Below are 20,081 nucleotides of genomic sequence, written 5' to 3'. Positions count from 1 at the left end.
AAGCCAGGCAACAGCATTGTACAACTCTCAACCTATTAAATGATGGCAAAAGGTGACAGTAATTTCAATTCTCAAATTCTTGTTCTTGGTGATCACAAAAAACTAAAGCCTCAGCATTATCTAGCCTGACAACGTGCAGTGATATCTTGGTGTAAGCACACCCAAGTTGGATGTACTACACCATTTTGGTCAGGATATTGCCAGAATATTTTATGATCTAAATGTTTCTACAAAAGGTATTGCCGCATTGGAGTTAGGAACAGAAAATCTACACTCTATGGGACAATATTTTCATGAATGATATTTAGAACACAATATATATGTGAGATGATATTTCTGTATACAATAGTTTGACATACAAGCATGGCAGCTCTGCTAAAGATGTATTGTGCAAGGACATTACCTAATGACAGACCTTGAATACGGGACAGATCTTTGGCATCATTCACACACAAAAATCTTAATATAACTCTTCTCTGTTATCATACTTTAACCATAATGCAGGGTCATTGGGCAGAGCTACATATTGCATCCAAAACTGATCAGAAAGTCCCAGGTCTTATTTAGTTTTGGGCTCACCAATTGGTGAATCAAAATACACCAACTTTCAGATAAGCTTACCCAAATTCATTTTTGTGCAACATATTTTCCGGAAACCTATTTGATTTATAAGAAAACCACTCTCCTTCTCTTGGTGAAAATGTTTTCAGGGCTTGCTAGAGCGAGTTACAAACAGCAAAGGCTGTACTCAGACCAATGATAATATATTACCTTAGTTATACACTACTTCTTGGTCGGGAGGAGTACATAGATACAATATTCCCACCTTTTTTTTAACACTAGATAAAGCTTAGGTTGCTTATTTTGCACCTGGGTGTGAATATAATTTCAAATGGATTACCTTTAACTGGAATATCCCTTTAAAGAAAGAGTAAATGAATGAACTTGAAGCAGGTAGGTCGATCACATACAAATGAAAGAACAGTCTATAATGTTGCTGTACATATCATAGTGGCATGGAGATGAAACAATTACTGCAGTTTCCAGTCATTAAAAATATTGCATTGCATTCTTTTAGTACTTTAGCTAACATAATGCTTAACTATTTATATATATATATATGAGATAACATACCCCAAGCTATATATTCTAAAGTAAGAAAATATATAAGACTTTGGAAAGTCACAGTGGAATTCCAGGACCATATAGAAGCACGAGTCTGAAGACCAGGTACTTATAGAAGGTCATAGAACTCCAAGGTGACTTACAATAACCATTTTAATTTTACATGTTTATCATTTTTAGTAAACATTGTTGGGCCTCACATATCCATGTGTGATTTTGTTCAGTTACTCCTATGTTCCACGTTCACACATGGATAGATTCGCATTTGTATTCCCATTCATCATCAGATTCTAGATGTGTCCATTATTTGTCATGGGTGTTCCCCACATTTATGCGTGAGGTAACTACAATTAAACAAGAAAGGTCACATCATGTCAATGATGAGCCACTGTTATGTCAAGAGTAATGGAAATGTCATCAATACTCACAGTATGCCAAGAATGGGTCATTATTATACTAGGCAAAGAAGGCAAAGCGGGGTTTTGCCAGGAATACCCATAATATCCAAAAGGGATCACTATTATGCTCTTGAATCCCCAAAGCATGTCAAAGATGGGCCACTCTATTGTCAGAGAGAACCAAATGTTTTCTAATATGCCCACAACATGTTTTGGATTTTACACTTTTACACTTTTATAGGGGAAATATTATACCTGTAATAAGTGATGCCCAGAGTATGTAATGGATGTAAACTATTATCAAGGATGTCAAGTATGGCCAGAATGTTGAAAGGAATGCCTATAACATATATTATTATTTGTATGTGGGCTATTTCTGATTGCAGCCTGCACCCTGCAAGGATCTCTTGGCACCTTAGGGATGCTTACTTGTAGCAGAAAAATATAAATGTGACAGTATGTCACAGGTAAGAGCTAGCCAATATATTAAGGAAGGATAACTATTACGCCAGACATAATCAAAATGTTGTCAAGAATTTAACCATATGCCAAGGATAAACTACTTCCATACCAATAATGACTTGGCTGTTGTCACCCTCACGTAATACATTTACTTAGCAACCAGCCCGAATTAGGGCAATCCCAATTAACATGAATGGAGAAAAAAAGTTTTTAGGGTACTGCTTCTTATCATCCTCAGTACCTAAAGCACCAGGACACTCTTTTTCAGTAGCTGCACACTATAGAAGACTTTCTCATTCATTCATTCACTACTGTGTCACTACCTTTGCACAAGCAGGTCTGAAGTTTTTTCAGGGTCCAAGTTAAAAAACCTGTTGGGCCCTCCCCTCCCATAGGACAAGGGCTTGTTTCAAAGCTTTAAACATGTTCTGCAATAAATCAGAACACACAGCACATCAAGCACCTGGATCCATTTAGAAGTATTTTTTGCATTAGCTGCCTCATCATGCACAGTGAATAAATGTATGTGCAATGTATTAGTTCTTGTCTAAGAACGTTGGTTGAAAGCAGCATTTAAGTATATGTCGTAAAGACTAGAATGAATTTCAATACATATTGTTTCTGATGTTCTAATTTGTGTACAAACTATTTGCAAAATATCTTACTGGAACTCATGCAAGGTTAAAGAATGGCAGACTATTGTGACTAATATGTACAAATTCCTGAGAACCCTCCAGCAACCTACTTATGGTGCTCTGAAAGACTTCAGTGGCATACACAAAAACTGAGAACGTCATGAGTGGAGAGAGTGGTTATGGACTCAGGAAGATGGTTCTTGCTTCATCTCAACATATTTTAATGCTGGGTCTAATTTACAGATCACTTGTCCTCTGTTGACTCTTACTAGGATCTCCTCAACAGCTGGTGAAATGTATCTGTCTTGGATGGATTTGTGTAGGACCACAACTGGTTGGGTTATTGAATTGACAGAATCGCCTGCTTGAGTGTGTCAGCCTCTTGAAGTATTGTTGGGAACTGTGCAATCCCTGCCTATTAAGAATGATTCAGCATCCTGACTTGAGGATTCAGCATCCTTTTCCCTGCCTGTGGGCACCCCAGGATGACCTGAGAAGGGAGGCAGTGTGGATGTTCTGTAGGCATTCTTCTTCAAGAGTTTAGGGCAGGAAATGCATGAAACTAGAAGGAAGTCATGTGTTCTGGTAGTATCTGGTGCAAGGGGGGGCAGAGTGTGGTTTCAGGCGGCATATGTCTTCTGTTTGGCCATAAGTAGGGGCATGAGTCTTGATATCATAGAAGACCATGGCCACGCCTAGCCTCAATCTGGAACTAAGGACTGTAGGAACAGAAGAGAAGCCTGATCGCATCTCATCAGCTGGTTCAGGGAGTCATGTTATACAACTGTAGAGACCCCTAGAAGGGGCATAAAAGTTATACAATACACAAAGAAACATATAGGGCAAAAAAGCACAAGCCAATATGTTTCTAAAATGTTCTAAAGTTCAATTTTATGTATGACTCTTTAAATGTAAACTTCTCGTGTAAAATAATAGACGTTTACACTGCTGTAGCCTTTCAGGTAATGGAATCTCTGTCCGCAGTGTACATGTGTTATCACTGCTTTTCATGAACCTATGCTTCGTTAAAAGAAATTGTACTTACGCGACTACTGTCCAAGCACTTCCACTGGGCGTGACCCAAACTCTACGAGTCCTACTGTGAAATAAGTCACACCCAGACAGCCTTTTAGGGCACAGACGGTGGGTGGCTACAGGGCCTCCCCAGGACCAGGAGACCCCCAACTAAAGGGTGCTATGCCTCTGGAAGTTTCTGGTCTGACCAGCTCATGACCATTCTGTTGGTACTGCTTCTGGGAGGGTGAAGAGGTTGTCCATTTTGCAATCTCTGTTCTTTCTGTTTGTGATGTGTGTGCTTGGATTAGGAGAGGAGGAAGCTAAAGTTGGATGGTTGGTTCATTGTGCTGAGTTTAATGACACCTGAGTTTGACATGTTATGATCTTTTTTCTCTCCCAGCTATGATATCTCAAATGGCTTTCTCTGCCTTCACGACCATGTGGCTGAAAACACGTGCAAGGATTACTATGTGAAGTTCAGTTGCCCTGCTGCTTTCTGTACAGGTAACGTGGTATCACTTGATGAGGATAAGGGGTTAGAAGAATGTTAAAAAGAGGTTGATATTGCAGATAACACCTCGAGGAATAGGTTAGAGCATAATATTTATTGCATAGTGTAAGATGGCAGGAGATGCAATGTACTATGGCCCTGCCATGAAACTAAGGGCCTGATTATGACCTTGGCGGATGGAATACTCCGTCACAAACATGACGGATATCCCACCTGCCATTTTACAAATTCCATAGGATTGTAATACAGCGGACGGAATATCTGTCACGTTTGTGATGGAGTATCAATCTGCCAAGGTTATAATCAGGCCCAAAATCTATATGTTACCTGAAGCATAGTACTGAGATTGTTTCTGAAATGTAGTTGAGAATTTAAGTTTAAGAGGATCAATGATACAACCGTCATTAAAATTATGAGTGGTGGGATGTGAATTATATAAGCATTTTATTGAGACTCTTGTTGCCGGGGGACTGGGACGCTTCCCCCTGACTGGCTGATCACCGCTTCCTGCTCCTATTTTAAGGCGCGCCCCTCGCGGGACGCGGAGAGACTCTTGTTGCCGGGGGACTGGGACGCTTCCCCCTGACTGGCTGATCACCGCTTCCTGCTCCTATTTTAAGGCGCGCCCCTCGCGGGACGCGGAGAGACTCTTGTTGCCGGGGGACTGGGACGCTTCCCCCTGACTCGCTGATCACCGCTTCCTGCTCCTATTTTAAGGCGCGCGCCTCGCGGGACGCGGAGAGACTCTTGTACGCGCGGGAGTGCGCCCGGGCGAAGACCGGGCGAAGACGGGCCCGTCTTCGGCCGAATGAGGCTGGGCTGGGCCGACTTTCTTTCATCTGCTGCCTTATACACCAAGTAAGATCCAAATCATTTTAACCTGTTGGCACCTTATAGCCGTTACGTCACCGGTTTCATGGGGAAGAGGAAAGCTGCTGATCTCTTGGATCCTTTGTCTGATCGCAAAAAGCAGAGAAAGCGCTCTGCTAAACCAGTTATCAAGCCCAAAAAACCTTTTGAGGAGATTGATTTGTTATTTGAAGAGGTTGAGGCGATACTAAATTGTTCATCCAGCCACAATGGTGCCCCGCCTTTAAAAAACGCTTTAGTCCACCCTGGGAGGATACAAGATTTTTTTTCAAAAAAGACAAAGGATCAAGGTTTGATCCAGCATTTGTTAATAGTGGAGTGACTCCATCAATAACACACCATTTACTTACTCCCCCCTCTAATGACTTAATAAATATGGCAAATGATTCTGTGCACAGGTGTGGGTCTCCCCAAGTGGAAACAGAGGGAACTACTCCTAACCCTGTCATACCACTGAGTCCTGTGATCAACCTGATCCCAAATATACCCTGTAGGAACCGGTTTGAGGTCTTAGCTGAAGAGGACGAAATACTCAGAGCTTCCGATCCCACTGCAGACGATCGCAATAAAGAGGTTATTCCTCGTACCCCAATCCTAGTTCCTGCTCCCCTCTTAATGCATCCTCCCACTGAGCCTAACGTCTTCTTTATACTCCAGAGAGTGGAAGAAGTCAGGTCTTTGGTATTACAATTGGCAAAATGCTTGCAGGAGAGATCAGAGTGTGGATGCAAAAGCCATCTAAGAAACGACGGGGCGAATGGAGGTCACATAGTGACGGACCCAACTCCACCTATCTGGCTTGTACAGGGGGACCAGGCTATTGATTACCAAAAGGGAAAGACACACCGGGCTGGTACAGACGGGGATGCAACATGTTCTAAAGACAATTCTACACAGGAGTACCAACTTAGAAAAAAACCATCAGATGAGGGGGGTACTATGAAAAACCACATCGCCCCCAACAGCCGCCCCCCAGCTCTTTCAAATTATTTGTCATCTAAGAGCTGTAAATAGACTGATAATCCCCCATCTAAGAGGACCCATGTTTTATCCAATGCCAGCGACTCACTTGCTCCCAAATCTCCCCTCGGTTCCTTTAGTGCCACTCCCTATCAGAGAATTCCTTGTGACCCAGCCATATTGTCAAACACCCAATGCCCCAAGCCCGGGACAAATAATCTTTTCTTAAAACAAGTCCCAAAATTGTTGCCGGGGCTTAGCGAGGACCATGAGTCTAGGGTCAACAAGGTAACCCACTGGCTACGACACCAACGAAGCTGTTTATCGGTCATACGTTCATATATCCGCAATACCAAGCGGTGGTGTCCTTCAGGGTCGATCCACGATGTAATCTCAATCGAGTTTCATGATAGAACCTTGGTTGAGAATCTCATCTTGTTTAATGACCGAACTCGTCATCTTATGGAACGAAGGAGGGGATGTATCACTTTAGAGACAGTATTGGAGGCTAAAGGCCAGTCACAAGTTTCCAGCCACTCAAGTCGTAATGCTATCAGTAACCAGCGTAGGTGTTGCGATTCTATCCAGCCCAACCCTGTATGACTGGCAACAGCCCAGAAAGCAACCCTAGGGGTTAACCCAGAGGAACCCAGTCTGCTGGTTTTTGATGGATTTACTGACGAAGAGTTGATTCCTGAGAAGTCCAACTCACAGACATTAAGTTCTGTTTCTGAGAGAAAAGGCCTATCAATTATGACATGGAATCTAGCCGGCCTTGGGAGGAAATCAGATGATACTGACTGGTGTTCATACATAAATACTCAAGATATATGCCTCTTCCAAGAAACATGGGCTGAGGAGAAGATTACCATAGATGGGTTTCTTTCTTTTAACATGGCTGCCCAACCATCTACAAAACTTACCGGTCGAGCAAAAGGAGGACTTCTGATGCTAATAAACAAAAATGTGCAATGCGTATATAAGATTTTAAAATTTGATAGTCCAGATTTGATGGGGTTACAAATCACGTTTCAACAGAGTTTTAATATAATTTTTATCAATGTTTATGCCCGATCGGTACCTCGAGGGGTTGAGTCCCAGATTCTAAAACAGTTACTTGACTTCTTAGATACCCTACAACCAACCTTTTATCTGATAATAGCTGGGAATGTAAATTGCACTTTTGAACCCTCTGTGATACTAACTGGTCTCACAGAGGATGAAGACCAAACATGGGGGATTCCACAGCTGACTAGCGATTGTTTTTGTTTTAATTCCTATGTAGCTACTCAACTGGCATCTCTCTGTTTGAAGCATGGCCTTAGGGCATGTAATGGCCGCATGCCCTCTGACCTGGACACTGCACCCACCTTCAAACGAGGCTTAACCTCAAGCGTAATTGACTATTTTTTAGTGGATGTGAGATTGTGGCCCTTGCTGAAAGATATGAAGGTGGACGTTAGATGTGAAAGTGACCATTATACCTTGTTACTTTCTATGCCAGGGGATGTTTTTGGTAGGACCTCGAATAACCAAATTACCATGGTTCCTACTCCCACCTTGAACATCTCATCTACGAAGGTCAGGTGGCCAAAGGTCCAGTCGAATCCTTATTTGCTACACGAGATTTACCTGGCTTTTATAGATAATTTGGCTCCATTCCACGACTGTGACCTTAATGACATCCCACTCTTATCCATACATGAAAATATGATCACAAGACTACAACGTATTTTCTACAAGAAGGCTGGGGTAAAACATCAAGGAGGCACCTCCAGCTCATGGTTTGATGACTCCTGCCACAGGGCTAAGACTGGATTAAAAAGCGCCCTCATGGAAGGGACCCCTGGGGAAATACAATTAGCCAGACACATTTACAATTACGAAGAATCCAATACCCGAGCCAAAAAAACCTGGGAAGAAACAATTTGGCAGGAGTTGTTGGATGCTACCCAATCCAACAACAACAATTTGTTCTGGGAATTGTTAGGCAAGCGAGAGAAAGAGGGCAGGACTGGTGTAAGTAATCATATACAGCCAGAAAGATGGGTTGAACATTTTTTAAGTCTATATGATAAAATCGAGACCCCTATGATTTCCGCCACAGGGGAAGCGGGCAAAGACCCCCTCCTTATCTTGGATGTGCATCCTGGTCTAGCTCCCCTTGAAGGGGGCCTACAGGACTCTAAGGGCCACATCCGTTTTACTATTAAAGAAACTGCAGAGGCTATTCGTTCATTAAAACTTGGGAAAGCTCCAGGCCCAGACAAAATTCCAGGGGACCTCTACTCTTCTGAGCCAACAGTTTGGACCTGGTATATCAATACACTTTCTAATAAAATCAATGAACGGGGGCAGATCCCTATGACATGGAAGGGTGCCAAAATCATCCCTATTCACAAAAAGGGTAACGCAAACCTCCCGACAAATTATAGACCAATCAGTCTGATTGACAATCTTCAAAAAATATTTGCCAAGCAACTTTTAGGCAGATTAACTCATTGGGCCACAGACCAGCAGATCCTTTCTCCCCTTCAAGCTGGATTTCGGACGAGGATCAGCACAGTAGATCAGGTCTTTAGACTGGCCGTGCTGTACTGGAAATATACAGACCTTGCAAAACAACCACTATATATTGCTTTTGTCAATTTGAGATCAGCCTTTGACTTAGTTCCGAGGGAAAAGCTGTGGGAGGTGTTACATAAAATAGGGACTCCAGACAAATTAATCCAACTCCTGAAGCGGCTGCATGAGGATACATATGCGCAAGTGAGATGGGGCAACCTAGCGGAACTAACGGACAAAATCCCCATAAATAGGGGTGTTCGCCAGGGCTGTGTGTTGGCACCATTCTTATTCTCTATCTTCATTAACGAGGTGGTACAGGTTTTAATGACATGCCAGAATGACGCCCCTACCCTATGCGCCCAAAAAATCCCGATTCTTCTCTTTGCAGATAACTCCCTTCTTATTTCTAAATCTCCTATGGGCCACCAAATTCTTATCAATAGATTCAACTCTTTCTGTCGAGATTACGGCTTAGAGTTGAATCATAAGAAAACTAAGTTAATGGCACTCCGTTCAGGAGTGCGGAAGAAATGTACCATTCACATAGAAGGAAAACTTCTGGACAAGGTTTGTTCCATAGATTATCTGGGTGTAAGGCTCACTGACAATCTGAATTGGGTAGAACAGGTCAACAAAAGCGTGGGTCGTTTGCAGCATAGTGCAGCATCTATCCTCCGTTTCTATAGGGGTACGACAGCAAAAACTGTCTCCCCGCCAATCAAGATTTACATTGCCAGAGCACAGGGTGCTGCTGCTTACAGTGCGGAGGTCTGGGGCTTTTCTGACTGCAATAGGCTAACCATTGGTGAGAATAGCTTTGTGAGGACGCTATGTGCCTGTCCTCCAAGCACTCCATTGATACCACTGTTTCTAGATCTGGGCCTGAGACGTGTAGTCGATTTAATCACTTTAAGACCACTCTTATATTGGATAAGGCTATGGACTGTTCCAGAATTGGATGTTTACAAGACCTCACTCCAAGACCTGTTAAAGTGTTCCAACTCAACCACTATTCCCTGGGTCAAACATGTATCTAGATGGTTTAATAAACTAGGAGTTGGTAACTTTTGGGAAAAACCCCCAAAACTAGAAAAGGCCCACTCCAATGTACTGAAGCGTGTATACTGGTCCTATGTATGCAACGATTATATTACCCACAGAGCTTACGGTTGCTTAACAAATCTCTTCACAGATTTTAAGTGGTATCCACAATTTGAACCATATCTAGATACTATTCCCGACATTTTAGGCAAAAGCTTATACGCCAGATTCCGTTTTGGGTCGCTGCCGTTAAAGTCATTGGTGTGCAGATGGGGTACAAAAACAGATACAGATATATGCCCTGTCTGCGGCGTAAAACCTGAAACAGTTGAACATTTCATGTTCTTTTGCCCCGCTTACTCTCTTCCCAGGTCTAAGTGGATTTGCAACATTTGCCGTGAAATGGGGATAAGAGACTGTGCTTCTGCCCTGAGGATTTTAAAAAGCCACCACTCCATGATTTTAATACACGCTGTCAGCAAGTATTTACTAGCAGCATGGCGTATACGCAATTCCATTATCAGGACTGTGTTTTAATCACTAGTGGTCTATATTTTATTTTTTACAGAATTGTAGGGGGGGTTTGCAGTTGCATTGTGTATTGTTGAGGAATTTTTTAACTGAATTGTATTTTATGTATTTATGTTTATATACTACTAGGATTTTATTAATATTATTATTGTATATTTGCTCTGATGATCGATTGATCGAATAAAGCATGTGTTAAATCAAAAATCAAGCATTTTATTGTCATTAGGAGAATTGATTTAGTATCAAACAACATGCCATCCCACCCTTGACATGAATGTCATGTTGAGGGTGATGTGGCATGCACCCAGGTGGCAAACTTAGCGGATGCCCTCCTGGTTGCCCCAGTTTTTATGTGCTGTGGCTGCCAACTCGCATGCTGCTGCAGCCAAGACAAGATTCTTACCCCCTGGACAGAAGTGTTAACACTTCCAGGAGTCAGAAACAAAGGCCTAGATGGGAAGGAGGTCACACCTTCCTCCCTCCCAGGAAGGCTAGTGAAGTGGTACATCAAGGCGGTGATCTTCAAAGGGCACACTGCCTCTGATATGCAACCAAGCTATCCTCCAGTGGAGGGCAGGGCTGTTTCCACTTTCCCCCATAAACATTTTCACCCAGGCAGGCAGGAAAGTTTATTAGTCAGGAGGCGTAAACCCCCAGAAGGATTGCCGAACCTCTTGGGTGGGCCACCTGCTTTGTACAGCTGAGGAGGACTTTTGGCATCATGAAAAGTGACAAAACAGAGGGCCCTTTGTAGAAAAGGTGCCACAACTCACTGGATGTGGTAATTTCAGGGATGGATTAGCCGCTGGGGCTTGTAGCCCATTGGCTACTTGCACCTACACCCCTAACGCCCCTAAATCTAGGATTTAAGGGGCACCACTGGCACCAGAACCTCAGATCTAAAACAATTTGTGAAGAAAGGAAAGAAGACCAGCATTTGTGACAACAGAAACCACTTCAAACAAAAGGCGTGATACCTTGAACCTGTGGCAACCTTTCTGGAACTGCTCAACTGTGGCTCGTCATGGACCAAAGTTTGGTCCCCCGCAGCAAGAGGGAATTCTTTGTGACCCAAAGGCAAGACCAGACTTCCTTGGACTAGTGCACTAGTCTGCTGCACACTGAAAGTAAAAAGCACCTTCACCGTCACAGAGGTAAAACCAGAAACCACAACTCCTCTTCAGCACCAAGGATAACCAAGCAACCTCTGCACCTGAGATGACCGAGCTAAGTAGAGTTGTTCTGCCAGGTGTATCCAAGTCCAGAGGCCCACACAAGCGTAACCTCTAGTGGACTCCCACAAACTCGATTCTGCAAGTGACTGAGTGTCACAAGTGTCATTTTTTAGCACCCACGGCTCCTGTGTTCAGCACCGAGGAAAAACAGGGCACCTCTGCGCCCAGGCCCCACAAACCAAGTAAAGTTAGTCAAAGGGGTCAAAGCTTGGTCCTGGGACCCGCATCACCTACCTACAAGTGGGTTCTCCTGAACTCCGGAAGTGGCCAAGTGTCACTAGTGATTTTCCCAATTGACCTCAATGTTAAAGTTTGACAGCTTGTATTCGCATTCAAAACGCCTCAGCCCGCCTCATCCTCGACGTACCCCGCAACAGCCACATCTCCGCACACCTGAGACACCTGCATTGGCTCCCAGTCAGCAAAAGGATCACCTTCCGACTTCTCACCCACGCACACAAAGCCCTCCACGACAAGGGACCGGAATACCTCAACAGACGGCTCAACTTCTACGTCCCCACCCGCCCCCTCCGCTCCTCTGGCCTCGCACTCGCCGCCGTCCCTCGCATCCGACGCTCCACGGCGGGTGGGAGATCTTTCTCCTTCCTGGCGGCCAAGACCTGGAACTCCCTCCCCACCAGCCTCAGGACCACCCAGGACCACTCCGCTTTCCGGAGACTCCTAAAGACCTGGCTGTTCGAGCAGCGATAACCACCCCCTTTGTCCCTAGCGCCTTGAGACCCGCACGGGTGAGTAGCGCGCTTTATAAATGCTAATGATTTGATTTTGATTTGATTTGATTTGATAACTTACTGATTTATTTTTCCCTCTAAATTCCATAACTCTGGTTGTACATATCTGATTTACTTTGTTTTGGTGTCTAAATCAATATAAAACTCTGGTTTATTTTTATAAAGTGGTGTCAGATTTATTTCAAGTTGTGACAATTAGTTGGTACTCTGAAATACAAGTTCCTCTAGTGAAGCGTGACTGCTCTTTGACACTCCCAGGATTGAGCTAAGGATTTATTATTATGAATCCAAGGACCATCTTCGGGGTATCATGAGAGTATTACATAGTGAAGCCTAACCAGCATCACTGCATTATACTCCACTTTCCTACAATCCTAATGCAAGCATTGAATATGGGCACCCTTGCACCAATGTTGCATCATTTCATAATTGGGATGTGCCCCTCACAGCTATCGACTTTGGTGACACTACACCTGCTGCACTATGGATAGCTTTTTTCCTGTCCACTGACTTTGCATAGAAGCCAATATTATATTTCATGTATGTAATGATTATACCTAAATGCCATCTATCTTCATACATCCAAAAACATGCAAGAGTATGGAGTCTGAATAACATAACAGAGTTACATACGCCGCATCGTCCATAACACCATAAATATCATACTATATAACTTTCACCAATGCCGCATAGTGTGACTTGAAGAACTTAGGGTCTGATGTAGCAAAACAATGATCACAAAACTTGGGTGTAAATTGTGCACCAATGCTTTGCAACCAGACTTTAATTTTGAGATGCACGTTGTGCCATTGCAAAATGCCCAGGCGCAGGGGGTCGTAGAACAACCAGCTTAATATATGTTATTAGGAGAGCACCTTTTGTGACTCTGGGCCTGATTTAGAATTTAGAGGGTGGGGTACTCTGTCATAGAAGTGGCGGGTATCCTGTCTGTTATCTTACATTTCCCACTGGATATAATGGAATCATAGTACATCGGATGGGATATCTGTCACGTTTGTAACGGAGTAACCCCATCCACCAATAATGGTGGCCTCCATGGAACAGTAGACCACCATTCCGTATCTGCATTACCAAATATTTTTTTTTCTTTTAAAACAGCAGCGTTCCTAAAGGAAATCTGTTCTGTATTTTTTTTAATCAAGTTTCAATTTGGGAAAACATCACGGGGAGCAGGCAGTGTTTCCATGAAGCACTTTCTTTTCCACCCAAGAGTGCCAACACATTTCACAACTGTTCCCCTTCCACTCTTACAAATTAGTCAGCATTTCCTTTGAGGTGTCAGTAATACCATTTTACAGTGCATTTATGAGTCGATGCTGTTTCCACGCCCCTCCTAATTGCAATTTGGAATGGATCAGAAAACCCATTTTGCGGATCAGAAAAGCTTTCCATCCTGCAAAATGGGTTTAATACATAAAAAAGCACTTTGCAGTGGGAAACCAGGGATTTCACATATTGCAAGGTCTGAAATGCTTTGTACATGTGGCCCGTAGTCATGCAAATCTATATCTGTTTACACACCTAGACACCTAATAAATGATTACTTCAAACACATCACATTAGAAGCTTACTGTAATATGAGAGGTGACACAGTCCGCAACGTCGGTATCAATGTCCAGAAAGTAGAAATGGAGTGTTCTGCATGTTGCTGCTTTGCACATTGTATAAGTAAATTGTCAGCTCAGAATGCTGCTGAGGTGTCCCCCTCTTGAGCTTTGATATGCAATTCAAACAGATAAATGTTTTATTGACTTTTCTCTGGCGAAATATTTGATGAACTTTTTTTAGTAAATGCATCAAAATATAACAGTAAAAAATAAAAGTTACAAATAAATGTGAAATTCCTTTAAAAAATCTTTTGGGGGTGGGAGGCCTGAGGCTCTATTGCCCTGCGATGAGGCATACATTCAGCGCGAACTGCAGTTACAGGCTTATAACATACAGTGTAAATCGTTCTCAACTTAGATGCTGTCTCCTTGGGATTTAGTTTCACTGTGGAAAGATTTTTCAAATGTTGTTACATTGTATTATTTTTTGACAAATCCAAATGAAAGTAAAGGAATCTCTCGAATAAGCAGTGGCTTTATTTCAGATAGATCATTTATATGAACAGCTAAGGGCAAGACATACAAAAGCTGAGAGGCATGGAGTAAGAGAAGCCTAGACCTAGAAAGGTCTAGAAAGATAAATGCACAGGATGATTGACCCATTGTGTGAATGTCCCAGTATGATATGTCCATTGGCACTCAGTCAAAGTGACGGTGCCTACTGCTGAAAGGCACAGTTCCCCATCCCTTACAGAGTCAACCAGGGAGGGGGAAACCTGTGGTGTGAACCAGAGCGGCTATTTTTTGCAAGAGGTCGTGGGACATGCTGGGAATGACTGGCACCCATTCTTTGCCCACATGCCCCCAATCAGGAGAAATTTACATATAATACAGTGATCCCCAATCGCTTTAAGGGACAAAGAAATCACAGTGGTGCCCAGTAACCATGGCCTAACTCCAGCTTGGGTAGCAATGCCTTTAATGCGTGCACATTTTTGGAAATAAACAACATCCTTCTGGAGAATAACACATGGTTCCTATTCGGTGGGACAGGTCCCACCTTGAGTCCAATGAAAACTGCAAATACATCTATTCAGGAACCAGGTATTGCCCTCATTTGATTCAGTGTTGCGTTGCATCTTATCTATATGAAGGAGCCTTGGTCATTGATGGTCATCACAGAGCTATACTCCAAGCTTATTCCTCCCAGCTAAAGGCAGGCAGCACAAACCCTATCTAGCTGGCTCTCTGACAAGGAGGAATTACAGTGTGGCTACCCTAGAGGAAAAGAAAATTTCTCATTCCACATTAGCGGTACTTTTCCTAAATGGGTTGTGAAGGGTTTAACTGTAGGGTGCCTACGCATTCTCCCATCACAAGTAGATCAAGGCTGGAAATTTGTGAGTTTGATACAACAGTGAACAGTCATTTATGCCTCAAAAGCTGTTAGCAACTCTGCTTTCCACCACCTACGACTTCAAGGAGGAATCCTAAATTCCCTATAATTCTCTCAAAAAATCACACTCTGCAGTGGACATGTCCTGCCTTGACTACTGTAATGGCATTTAAATGGATGTTCCTCCGAAACATCTCTCTGCACTACAAAGACTTCAAACAAATCCACTGATATTCGGCCTGAAGCACAGGATCATATCGAACCAGCAGAGAAGACCCTCCAATGGTTATCGATAAAAAAGAGATTCCAGTTCAGATCCCTTCACCTCCTCCTCAAGGTTCTGCATGAACTGTGTGCATGCTGTCTCACCAAGCTGTTGTTCTATATCACCCAACAAGAGACCTCAGGCAGGTCAACCTCATCCTCCTCTCTACCAAGTAGAGCAATTGCAAGAAATGTAGTGGGAGATCATTCCATGCTCAAGCCCTCTCCTCCCCATTTTTGTAATAATCTACCACTTTATCTCAGACCTGAAAATGATTTCCTAAAATGCAGGAACTTTTCACTTACACTCCTGCTGGTCAGATGCCTTAGACAAGACAGTGCGTCATCATCTAAGAGAAGCAATATGACTTTGCTTTCTGATCATCCCAAGACTCCCCTATCAGTAATCCCCTACATGAGCCAGACTCCCATCATTAGTTTACTCACTGGCCTATTCTCCTGGAATAATAGTCCTCCTTGCAATCCCTCCCTGTGTGCTTTGAGAGCACACAATGAGGTATCTGCTTGTGCCTTAAATAATGTAAATTTACTTTATTAAATATCCATTTTTGTGCCATTTGTGTGCCTCCCCTTTCCCTGCTTTATACTAGAAGGGTGGAATCATGAAGAACCGAGAATACTTTCAGTATAGGATTATATATGCTTTCAGAAAACAGTGATCTTAGACAGTGTATGCTCAAGATGGAGGCTGTTGTCAAACCCAGACAGTACAAGGAGATCCTTTCAGAGTTCAGGAGCACAGGGGACATCAGAGGAAAGGGGAAAATGGAAAAGGTACAGGAACTCTAAACGGTCAATGAACTGAGCAGATGGGGAGCATTACAATACAGCAAATTGTGTAGAACAGACTGATTCTCGCTATCGCTACCTAAGGTCACCTGGAAGTATACACCAGAGCCTAGGACAGGGCCTTGATTGGTTCTTGGTTTCAGGTTATCCTGCCAGTCTCTTTTTTCAGCCACAGACTGACCTGTCCTCCACCTCCTCCATTCTCGCCTAATGCTTTATAGTCTGTGTGTTAATATCTTTTTAGTAGAAATCCTTACTACCTCCTGCTACACTCAAACATCCTGTCTACCTGTTTCTGACAACAAGTCCATGTTTGGCCCCATCTAATGTATTGCTGTCTTGTAGTCGCAGCTGCCTGCAGTGAAAGAGAGGGAGGTGTGCTGACTTGTTAATAAATGCAAAAAGAGCAGATTATGGACGGAATGCTGAATAATGTCAAACATTCACCCCCAGTCACAAAGATCTTAGTTTAATCCATCATTTTTTTTTGGGCCCAGATCTCTGTACTGGGGATGAATGTTTGACATTGTTCAGCATTCCGTCCATCACTTGTTCTTTTTGCATTTGTTGCTCCATGTGAGAAGGGTATTCCCAGACGTGGGTCCCATGCTCCCCAAGCCACTGGAGTCAACCTGAAACCGGTCCTAGGATGCTTGTTTCCAGTCCAGGGAGGACCTGGCTTGGCAGGTCAGGCTGGACTGTTCCCAGGGGGAACAGGGTCAAGACTGATTTGCATATGGCTGGATCCAAACTGGAATGGGATGGGTGGCAAAAAAACGATGGATTTAGGCCCAGATCTCTGTACTGGGGGTGAATGTTTGACATTGTTCAGCATTCCGTCCATCACTTGTTCTTTTTGCATGTGTTGCCCCAAGTGGGAAGAGTATGCCCAGACATGGGTCCCTTGCTCCCCATGCCACTGGAGTCATGCTAGCCTGGCTCATGAAGGGTGGTACCCTGAAACCGGTCCTAGGATGCTTGTTTCCAGTCCAGGGAGGACCTGGCTTCGCAGTTCAGGCTGACTGTTCCCATGGGGAACAGGGTCAAGGCTGATTTGCATATGGCTGGGTCCAAACTGGAATGGCGTGGGTGGAAAATAAAAGATGGATTTAGGTCCATATCTCTGTACTGGGGGTGAATGTTTGACATTGTGCAGCATTCCGTCCATCACTTGTTCTTTTTGCATTTGTTGCCCCAAGTGGGAAGGGTGTGCCCAGATGTGGGTCCCTTGCTCCCCATGCCACTAGAGTCAAGCTCGCCTGGCTGATCAAGGGTGATACCCTGACACCGGTCCTAGGATGCTTGTTTCCAGTCCAGGGAGGACCAGGTTTAGCACTTCGGGCTGGTCTGTTCCCATGGGGAACAGGGTCAAGACTGACTTGCACATGGCTGGGTCCAAACTGGAATGGCATGGGTGGCAAAAAAAACTATGGATTTAGGCCCAGATCTCTGTACTGGGGGTGAATGTTTGACATTGTTCAGCATTCCGTCCATCACTTGTTCTTTTTGCATTTGTTGCCCCAAATGTGAAGGGTATGCCCAGACGTGGGTCTCTTGCTTCCCGTGCCACTGGAGTCAAGTTAGCCTGGCTGATGAAGGGTCATACTCTGAAACCGGTCCTAGGATGCTTGTTTCCAGTCCAGGGAGGACCTGGCTTGGCAGTTCGGGCTGGACTCTTCCCATGGGGAACAGGGTCAAGACTGATTTGCATATGGCTGGGTCCAAACTGGAATGGCATGGGTGGCAAAAAACGATGGATTTAGGCCCAGATTTCTGTACTGGGGGTGAATGTTTGACATTGTTCAGCATTCTGTCCATCACTTGTTCTTTTTGTATTTGTTGCCCCAAGTGGAAAGGGTATGCCCAGACATGGGTCCCATGCTCCCCATGCCACTGGAGCCAACCTGAAACCGGTCCTAGGATGCTTGTTTCCAGTCCAGGGTCGACCTGGCTTGGCAGTTCGGGCTGGACTGTTCCCATGGGGAACAGGGTCAAGACTGATTTGCATATGGCTGGGTCCAAACTGGAATGGCATGGGTGGCAAACAAACAATGGATTTAGGCCCAGATCTCTGTACTGGGGGTGAATGTTTGACATTGTTCAGCATTTCGTCCATCTCTTGTTCTTTTTGGACTTGTTAATAAGGGAAGAGAGACAATAATGACTCCAAGGAGGTTTGCGAGTATCCCCACCCTGGCATTGGATGCATGAGGAAAGTGTGTCTAATTGCCAAAGACAAAGTTTCCACAGAGTTATAGGCTAGCTGTGGTGTAATGAGTAATGGTGTAATGAGTCAGCAAGCGACTGAAAGGAAAGATTGCAGGTCATGTTGGATAAACCAAGTTCATGTCTTAATTGAAGGAACAAGATTTATTGTCTGTATCTGTGGGCAGGCAAAGATTAGTTCCTATGTTGTGAGGCAGTCCACCATAGAACACCAAGTAGCTGTTCAATTTCCCAGTTACACAAGAGGATGATTCAAGAAAGGTCATTAGATGTGGTTACTAGCCCTTGCTGAGTCCGTGTAAGGCAATGAGAGGTGAGAGTAGAAGCCAAAATCTTGACAAGTAAAAAAGCAGCATGGGTCTATGGAAAGGTTACCTTTTTGTATGTTCATTTCTCCCAAACCACGTTTGGACTTATGTTGCTAGTGTGAAAGTTTGTATAGACTTTTTGAAAACTGGGGAGCTACGTTCCAGCACCTCTTGCATGTAGTCTGACCCTTAACACATGTAAAACTGGCTAGTTACTGAAGGTCATATTTAACTTACCTATAGGTCCCTAGTATGTGGTACTCTGTGTACCCAGGGCCTGTGAGTGAATGCCACAAGCGGACTGCAACACCCAATTTCCCACCACTAAAATGACAATACAAAGCATATCTTCAGGCCCGCCTTTGCAGTCTCAGTTTACATATATAAAACTGCTGAATCAACCTGACAAAAAAAACTTTTGCTAGACTCAACCTTCCTTTTTAATTCTGGATAGTGACCCCCAAGGTAGACCCTAAGTGCCTAAAGGGCAAGATGCATGGTAGATAAAAAGGTGGATATGTGCTCTTATGTTTTACATGTCCTGGCACTGAATAATCTCCAAGGTCATTTTTTAACAGTGGCGTAGCTGGCTGTCCCATAGAAATCAGTGGGTTAAACTGTGATTCAAAGACTCCAATTAATAGGAATTTAAAATCGATTGTGATGCTAAAGTTGTTATTAAAAGTTACTTCTTTGAAAATGTCACTTTTAGAAAGTTACACTTTTGAGCCTAAAGCCTATAGTAGCCCTTTCTGAGATAATCAGGAAAGGGGAAAAGGGCCTTGAAAGGAAGGAGGTGTGGTCTCCTCCTGATAGGATAGCCTGTTCACCATCAACTGTACAAGCTACAAAGAGGAAGTTCCTGTCACAGGCAGATGTAACTACCCCCTAGGCCTCCCCCTGCCATTGTTCCACTAGACACAGTGGCACCAGTCGCTGTGGAGGGTGACCTGCCCTAGAATTTGTTTTGTAGGGGAGTTCCCCATTTCTCTAGAATCACCTCAGGGGTGTGCCCAGATCTCTGGTTAAGGGAAAATACTGCTACAGTGGGTTGTGGCAGAGCAGGGCACTGTGAGTTTTTTTAGGGCTAAACCCCCAGGAAAATATATCAAAGTGGGTTAGGCTGCCCCTGGGAACTTTTTCTCTATTGGTTAGGGAGCCATCTCCACCCACAAGCTAGTGCTAAGCATAAATGTGACACCCAGGGAAACCCTCCTCAGAACACTGCTGCATCGGGGAAGGAAGAAGGACTGCACCTGCTGACCCCTGATTTTGGAAAGAGGACGGCACCTACTGTAACCTGTTGAGAGAGGACGGCACCTACTGTAACCTGTTGAGAGAGAGCCCAAGGTCTGGACCCGCTCCCACTTGTACCCAGGACAGAAAGGTGGACTCCATGGGCTA

The 20,081-nt window shown here is 43.9% G+C and overlaps 1 protein-coding gene across 1 annotated transcript in view; it reads left to right on the top strand.

The window, feature by feature from the left end:
• The window catches only part of LOC138302077 (mucin-5AC-like), a 263,254-nt gene that overhangs the window by 211,929 nt on the left and 31,244 nt on the right, over positions 1-20,081 (top strand). The window contains exon 10 of the mRNA XM_069242465.1: positions 4,038-4,141. Coding sequence (XP_069098566.1) covers positions 4,038-4,141 — 104 coding nt within the window. The remainder of the gene's footprint in view (positions 1-4,037; positions 4,142-20,081) is intronic.

This window comes from Pleurodeles waltl, chromosome 6 (assembly GCF_031143425.1).
Source record: "Pleurodeles waltl isolate 20211129_DDA chromosome 6, aPleWal1.hap1.20221129, whole genome shotgun sequence".
NCBI classification, from domain to species: domain Eukaryota; kingdom Metazoa; phylum Chordata; class Amphibia; order Caudata; family Salamandridae; genus Pleurodeles; species Pleurodeles waltl.
The sequence above is the reverse complement of the archived record's forward strand: the minus strand, read 5'-3'. Positions and strand labels throughout refer to the sequence as shown.